This window comes from Vitis vinifera, chromosome 15 (genome assembly GCF_030704535.1).
Source record: "Vitis vinifera cultivar Pinot Noir 40024 chromosome 15, ASM3070453v1".
NCBI lineage: Eukaryota > Viridiplantae > Streptophyta > Magnoliopsida > Vitales > Vitaceae > Vitis > Vitis vinifera.
This window is the reverse complement of record NC_081819.1, coordinates 20,059,143-20,067,675: the sequence shown is the minus strand read 5'-3', so window position 1 is coordinate 20,067,675 and position 8,533 is coordinate 20,059,143. Positions and strand designations below refer to the sequence as shown.

The 8,533-nt window shown below is 34.6% G+C and overlaps 3 protein-coding genes across 3 annotated transcripts; all 3 read left to right on the top strand.

Moving 5' to 3' along the window:
• Positions 1-1,606: 1,606 nt before the first annotated feature.
• Positions 1,607-2,449, top strand: LOC104881880 (vegetative cell wall protein gp1-like). The gene has a single exon (XM_010663386.1). It carries the CDS (start codon positions 1,607-1,609, stop codon positions 2,447-2,449), a length of 843 nt encoding a protein of 280 aa, XP_010661688.1.
• A 3,807-nt stretch (positions 2,450-6,256) lies between these two features.
• LOC104881881 (vegetative cell wall protein gp1-like) lies at positions 6,257-6,583 on the top strand. Its single transcript, XM_010663387.1, has one exon. The coding sequence runs from the start codon at positions 6,257-6,259 to the stop codon at positions 6,581-6,583; it is 327 nt and encodes a 108-aa protein (XP_010661689.1).
• A 60-nt stretch (positions 6,584-6,643) lies between these two features.
• LOC104881882 (uncharacterized) lies at positions 6,644-7,096 on the top strand. The gene has a single exon (XM_010663388.1). The coding sequence runs from the start codon at positions 6,644-6,646 to the stop codon at positions 7,094-7,096; it is 453 nt and encodes a 150-aa protein (XP_010661690.1).
• Positions 7,097-8,533: the final 1,437 nt, after the last annotated feature.

The window sequence follows — 8,533 nt, the reverse complement described above, 5'->3', positions numbered from 1 at the left end:
TCAAATATAACTTATTTCCTTAGGCCATATTCTTGTACATTCGGCTTTCATCTCATCATGTCTCGCTCTGACTTGATTCAAAGTCGTCAATTTTGAGATAAGTATGTATTTATGGTTGGTAAAACTTATAAAATAGCTAACACAAAGCTATGGGAAAAAGATCAAAACTTGGGAATGAGGGAGAGCGTTCAAACACCCGGATGGAGTTCAAATGCTCTGAAGGAATTCAAACGCTGTTAAGGAGAGTATTAATGAAATTGAAAAAATAAAAGGGAAGAAAGAAAAACAATTTCGAATTTAGTATTAATGAGTGAAAAATCACAGCATACATAATCTAAGGCTAGCCCTCATCCCTCAGAATGGGATCAAATTGCAACTCATACATTCAACACTAATACAAATAAAGTACCTTTTATTCCTTCCCCATTCACTATCAAATCACTCTTACAAACACATAAATATTCAAATGAGGGCAAGAGTTGCCATCTTGGGTTGCATTCCATCTGAAGATCTGGAGCACAAACATGGAGAATCAGAACCCTGGCCTTTTTCTCGTCACCAGTCACTTTTATTTATTCTCTTACATATACATCCCTCGTATAATCTAAGAATTTTGAAAACGAAAAAGCTTAATTAATTTTATGCATGCTAGCTGTTTGATGTCTAGTTATTTTGCCCATCTCCACAGTCCTTGAGATGCAGTCCACGGCCACCACCACGAGAGAAGAAAACACGGACACCAGGATCGAGGTGTTGACGAGAATGGAGTTGTTAACGGCTTGAACATCTTCCAAATTGTTTTTATTATTTGGGACTTAAATTCTCAGTTTAAAATTCTTTTCAAATTAATTTTATTCCAGGAGCTCACATTCTAGAATTCTATTTAAATATTTTTTAAAAACTATATTTGATCTCAAACATTATTTTTTAACATATAAAAACTAGGGCCTTAGGTATCATCACAAGCTGGATCCCACTAAATTCCTAGACTACAAAGGAGCCAATAGGATATCTCCTTCTTCCACTGGCCTTGAAAATTAAGCTAACAATATCAAGCTTTAAAGTGTGGTCCAAACTGCTGTATTAAGTCTTCGATTTCCCTTGGATGGATATTGATGATATGCATTGTATTTGCATGGTTTAGTGAGAATAACCAGGGCAGTGAATGAATAAAGGACATGATGGGCTAACTCAACTCCTGCTAAGGAATTCACTCCATCTAGACCATATAGGAAGAAGAGGTGAGATGTTTGATCACATTCACATGCATGTGATCCATATTCTCAAGAGGACATTCCGTATGAAACCCAAAAAAGAGGCCAACTCTCCTTAAACAATCCAGAAGATCGAAACCCATACGAGGGTGCAATCTCTTGAATCGGATGCTTTTTTTTTTGTTCTTATTTCCTCTCTCCGGCTACATATAGTTTCCCATGTGTTTTGAGCACTAGTACTATTGGAGTTCTAGATATGTTTTGCATTTTTTTTGAGGGGTGCAGAACTTATAAATACCGAGTTCCTGAAACTTATTTTCTGTGCCAATTCCTTGATCTCTTGTTCAGGTTAAGTATTTGGGCTACTTGCTTCAGATTGATTCTATTGGATTATGGCAAACCAGCCTCCCCCTTCTCGCCCATGGCTCATCCTGGGTTCCATGAGGCCAGTCGCCACACCTCCAGCACCTGCGGCAGCATCACCAGCTCAGGCTCAGGCTCAACCTCAACCTCCTGCCCCTCGTCCTATTTTTCGACCCACATTTGGTCAGGCATTTAGGCCTACAACCCAGCCTCAGCAGCCTCCGCCACAACCACCCACTGCTGCTACTGCAGCTCCACCTTTCCGGGTTGGGAATGTTTCATCGGTTCCATCTAATCCGAGTCAGAAAACCACACCTCCTTCTGAGAAAATCAAACCAACTTCTCCTCCCCCATCAACTCTAACTCTGCTTCCTGCCTACGTAAAATCCACTCCTGAGCCAATTGAGCAGAAGACCATGACCATCGAAAAGCCCAATCCACCATTCAAGCCATCCAGTGGTGGACTGCAAAAGGATGTGGGCGACACTGTGAAGCCAAGCAGCGTCCTTGACTACGAGAAGATTGAGAAGACCAAGGACATGGAGAGCAAAGACCACGAAGGTAATCACAAGAAAGCGCACTCTAAGGATAACAGCATGAAGATCACAACAATTGCAGGAGACAACAAGGGAGCTATAATGGAGCTCAACCCCGCCAGCAAGAAACACGATCCCCAAGGCAACTCCAACACAATGGCGACCCCATCACCACTCTTGAATATATTTATGAATAGCAATGTTCAAGCCGTTAACAACTCCATTCTCGTGAACGCCTCTTGCACCAACCACGAGCCTGGTGTCCATGTTTTCTTCTCTCGTGGTGGTGGCCGTGGACTGCATCTCATGGACTGTGGAGATGGGAAAAATAACTAGAGATCAAACAGACTGCATGCATAAAATTAATTAAGCTTTTTCATTTTCAAAATGATTAGATTATACGAGGGATGTATATGTAAGAGAATAAATAAAAGTGACTGGTGATGAGAAAAAGGCCCGGGTTCTGATTCTCCATGTTTGTGTTCCAGATATTCAGATGGCATGTAACCTATGATGGTGACCCATGTCCTGATTCGAATATTTATGTGTTTGTAAGAGTGAGTTGATGGTGAATGGGGGAAGAAATAAAAGGTGTAGTTTGCATTTGATTTGTATTAGTATTGAGTGTATGGTTTGAATTTGATCCTTTTGTAAGGGATGAGAGGTAGCCTAAGAGTGCATGCAGTCATTTTTCACACAGTAATACCAAATTTGAAACTGTTTTCCCCCCCTTATTTTTTGAATTTCTTTGTTTCTTTACTGCAAAAGATATGCGCTATATATAATTATTGGGAGCTTGCCTTTGTTTTGAGGCAGATTTAAACTCTACATGAACCTTCGATTAGCCATGTAAACGGCTTGAGCCTTCTTGTAATATTGAATTCGGGCCAGGCTTGGGCTTCCCATACTTTCGTTCAAGCTTTGAACTAGAAATTAATTTCTTGTCCATATTTGGCTCAATCCCAACAAAGGGTTACAATTAACAAGAAGACATCCATTATATGAACAAGAAATTAAATAATTGATTTCATTATAAAAAAAATCCAAATTTCCACCATCAAAGTGTGAATATCTATAAATTAAATATTATGTAATATTTCAAAAGAAGAGAGTGATGGACGATAATAAAGCTTTAATTCTTTCTAAATTTTATTTCTAAATTCTTTTCTTTGTTTTTAAAATTCTAGAAATAGAATATTATAATCTATGTTCATTATCAAGAAAATGAATATTTTCAAGATGATTTTCTTCCTCTTCTTTTAACACACAATTCTCATTTTTTAGAGATTCATTAGTAGTAGTTATCTTAATGCATTCATTCAATAACAATTGATATTCTTCACACCATTCCTCGATGATAGAGACATTTTCATCAAGATCACTATCACTTCTATCATAATTATTAGAAACAAGAGATGCAATGAAAACTAGATAATCATTTTGATTATTTTTAATCTCACCCAAATTCGATGATTTACTTATACTTAACTTAAAATCACTCTAAGTAGCTTTCTTGATTTTCTTATTTTTCTGGGGATTAACTTTTTTCTATGAGATAATTCTTTCTTGAAATTTTTTACTTTAATTTTTCATTTTTATGAAACTCATAATTTTCTTTTTCCATAAAGACAACTTTATTCGAAAGTGATAATTTTTGTTTATTTAATTTAACAATTACTTCATGTTGTTCTTTTTTTTTTATTCAAGGGACAAAGATTCATACGGAAATTCTTGTTTCTTAAATTTTTTTATTCAATTTTTTTTAGGCAATATTTCTCAATCATGAAATCTTTTTCACAAGGGAAAAGTAAACTTTTTTTTTTCTTTTCTTTAAATTCTATGAAAACAAGATCAAAGATAAGAATAGAAGAAAATTTTAATTTATAAATTTTTCCTTGTTCTAACACCAAACGGAATGTTTGTAGATCTTCTTAATAGAATACCTAGAGAGAGAAAAAGGGGGGTTGAATAGGAACTTCTTTCTTTTTAGCTCAAATTTTTATTTTTAAAATTCCTCTTTAATAATTAGAGATGAAGTGGAAAAATTCAATTGCACTAACAAACCACGATTTATATGGAAAACCATCTACAAAGCCTCCCAAAGATTTTATAAGTGTAGAAATTAAATCACAAAGTCAAATAATGTTGAGTTATGATCCATTAAATATGAAGAAGAGGTATATAATTAAATTTACTTAACATTTGTTAGTCCCTAGGAGTTACACCTAATCTCATATTCAACAGTACTATCATATTCCTTAGTGGACTTCTTAACGTCTTGAGCGGATTCAAATCTCTCTTGTAAACCAAGAAAATGAATTACAAACTTTTTGAAAGTTTTAGGTTAAGCAGAAAGAATAATGACTTAACAAGTTTAGGTTCATGAACTCTTGAGAGAACTCTCCTAATATGTATATATTACAGAAAACCTAGTGAATTTGAAATTCATTTTTTATGAAAAACTAATTTAGAAAATTTAAGAATTTTAGTAAGATTTGAAGAGATTTCATATTTTACTAAAAAATCATTTAGAAAACTTAAAACTCTAAGAATTTTTTTTTTCTTTTTAAGTTAAAAAAGATTTAGAAACACTTCCTTCCAAATTGTTTTTATTATTTGGATTTTTTTTTTTAAATTCTCAATTTAAAATTCTTTTCAAATTAATTTTATTCCAAATTTTCATAAGTCCACTTTATATTTTTTATGTCATTACTCTCAATTAACTCAATCATACTTGTTTAATCCTAAGTTGATTATACAGTAGCATTGAATCTTAAAAAGAATGTAAATTATAGGAAAACACGTATAATCCTAAACAAGATGAATGAAATAAAATTACTAACTTAATTAAAATTGCTTAATACACTAACACACATCCCTAATGCAAACATTATCCTCTGCTCATTAGCAAATCCTTCAAACCTTTATCAAAAGTTTAAGAGATAAAGAGTCTATGATCTTTGTTGTGGATGAAAGGCTTTGTAAAGAAAGATCCTAAAAGATTTGGAAACCATGTTTTAAAAGTGTTTTACAAAAAATTAAGAGCATTTTTTTTTTTAAACTTAAATAAGTTTTCAAAATTGCTTCCTAAGAACATAGGTTTTGTGTAAGAAAAATAAAGATAATTTTGATCTTTTTTAAAATTTTATTATACTAAAATCTATCTAACTTTCTGTTTTTAATAAAAATAAGAGCTTTGCTCTTTTTTCAATATAGGCTTAAGGAGCACTTTATTCCAAAAAAAAAAAACAAAAAGTTACTTTTGAGATTCAAACATTGTACATTTAATTAGAAAGCTTTCTCATAATTTTATATCCATCAAAATTTGACTTAGTTAAGCATATGCTTATAACATCACGTTCATTGAAACTTAGATCAATGTGGGAATTACGTAAGGAGCTCACATTCTAGAATTCTATTTAAATATTTTTTTTAAAATTATATTTGATCTCAATGATTATTTTTTAACATATAAAAACTAGGGCCTTAGGTATCATCACAAGCTGGATCCCACTAAATTCCTAGACTACAAAGGAGCCAATAGAATATCTCCTTCTTCTACCGGCCTTGAAAATTAAGCTAACAGTATCAAGCTTTAAAGTGGATCCAAACTGCTGTATGAAGTCTTGCATTTCCCTTGGATGGATATTGATGATATGCATTGTACTTGCATGGTTCAAAGAGAGTAACCAGGGCAATGAATGAATGTAGGACATGATGGGCTAAGTCAACTCCTGCTAAGGAATTCACTCCATCTAGACCATATAGGAAGAAGAGGTGAGATGTTTGATCACATTCACATGCATGTGATCCATATTCTCAAGAGGACATTCCGTATGAAACCCAAAAAGGAGGCCAACTCTCCTTAAACAATCCAGAAGATCGAAACCCATACGAGGGTGCAATCTCCTGAATCGGATGCTTTTTTTTTTTGTTCTTATTTCCTCTCTCCGGCTGCATATAGTTTCCCATGTGTTTTGAGCACTAGTACTATTGGAGTTCTAGATATGTTTTGCATTTTTTTTGAGGGGTGCAGAACTTATAAATACCGAGTTCCTGAAACTTATTTTCTGTGCCAATTCCTTGATCTCTTGTTCAGGTTAAGTATTTGGGCTACTTGCTTCAGATTGATTCTATTGGATTATGGCAAACCAGCCTCCCCCTTCTCGCCCATGGCTCATCCTGGGTTCCATGAGGCCAGTCGCCACACCTCCAGCACCTGCGGCAGCATCACAAGCTCAGCCTCAGGCTCAACCTCAACCTCCTGTCCCTCGTCCTATTTTTCGACCCACATTTGGTCAGGCATTTAGGCCTACAACCCAGCCTCAGCAGCCTCCGCCACAACCACCCACTGCTGCTACTGCAGCTCCACCTTTCCGGGTTGGGAATGTTTCATCGGTTCCATCTAATCCGAGTCAGAAAACCACACCTCCTTCTGAGAAAATCAAACCAACTTCTCCTCCCCCATGAGCTCTAACTCTGCCTCCTGCTTACGTAAAATCCACTCCTGAGCCAATTGAGCAGAAGACCATGACCATCGAAAAGCCCAATCCACCATTCAAGCCATCCAATGGTGGACTGCAAAAGGATGTGGGCGACACTGTGAATCCAAGCAGAGTCCTTGACTACGAGAAGATTGAGAAGACCAAGGACATGGAGAGCAAAGACCACGAAGGTAATCACAAGAAAGCGCACTCTAAGGATAACAGCATGAAGATCACAACAATTGCAGGAGACAACAAGGGAGCTATAATGGAGCTCAACCCCGCCAGCAAGAAACACGATCCCCAAGGCAACTCCAACACAATGGCGACCCCATCACCACTCTTGAATATATTTATGAATAGCAATGTTCAAGCCGTTAACAACTCCATTCTCGTGAACGCCTCTTGCACCAACCACGAGCCTGGTGTCCATGTTTTTTTCTCTCGTGGTGGTGGCCGTGGACTGCATCTCAAAGACTATGGAGATGGGCAAAAATAAAACAGCTTGCATGCATAAAATTAATTAAGGATGTATATGTAAGAGAATAAATAAAAGTGACTGGTGATGAGAAAAAGGCCCGGGTTCTGATTCTCCACGTTTGTGTTCCAGATATTCAGATGGCATGTAACCTATGTTGGTGATCCATGTCCTGATTTGAATATTTATGTGTTTGTATGAGTGAGTTGATGGTGAATGGGGGAAGAAATAAAAGTTGTAGTTTGCACTTGTTTTGTATTAGTATTGAGTGTACGGTTTGAATTTGATCCCCTTGTACCGTATGCTGTCAGTTTTCACACATTAATACTAAATTTGAAGTTGTTTTTTACCCCTCATTTTTTTAATTTCTTTGTATCTTTACAGCAAGTGATATGCGCTATATATAATTATTGGGTGCTTGCATGCCTTTGTTTTGGGCCGTTTTGAACTCTACATGAACCTTCAATTAGACATGTAAATGGGAAGACCAAACGTTTGAACACCCATAAGGGACGTCTGAATATGGGCATTTGAACTCCTTGAAGACGTTTGAACTTCCTCATATCATTTGATTGTTGTCCCGACCATTATTAACTTTTTTATTTTGCAGTTGAAATTTCTATCTCATTTTCATGTGTTAGCCATTCTATAATCTTTATTAAACATAAATGCCTACTTATGTCAACATTGGTGATTTTGAATATGTACAAGTCAAGTTTGATAAAATCTTAAGTTAAATTGATAACGATAAGACCCACAAAAGTATATAGTATATAATTAGTAAGAAATGAAATAAAATTATCACCTAACCCTGATATATCAACAATATCCCCTTTAGCAATATTATGACAAAATAAATAGTTACAACAAGGCCTTTCATAACTCTAAAAAAAAAAAACTTGACTCAAACCAAAATAAAGCTTTCCTTATGTAATGAATTTCAACTTTTGTAATATCTGCACACTCAAAGAACAAACTCATGAGAAAGTAATATGATATCTCATATTGAATATAAGAGAAAATTTTTTGTGGTATATAAATATGAGTTCCTTTTAACTTATATGAAGACATATTTTAAAACTATGAAAACTCTTTTGGATTCAAAGTAGACAATATTTATACAATTAAGTGTAGATTATTATAAATGCTATCAAAACCAATCCTTGATTCTGAGTAGGGATTTGTTTAGCCCCATAAAGGGTGTCTATTTTCTCCTCTTAACGATATGAATGCATTTTAAAGTTGTAAAGGTTTTTTTGGATTAAAAGTAGATAATATCTACGTAGGATGTAAATAGTTACAAGTAAAATATGACAAATAATAAAATAATTCAAGAACATGATGTAATTAAAGAATTATTTTTACTTAATAATTCCTCCCGATCTTAAAATCAAAAAATTATAATTTTAATAGTAAATATATTTTAAAATTATCCATATTATCATAATATTATTATAA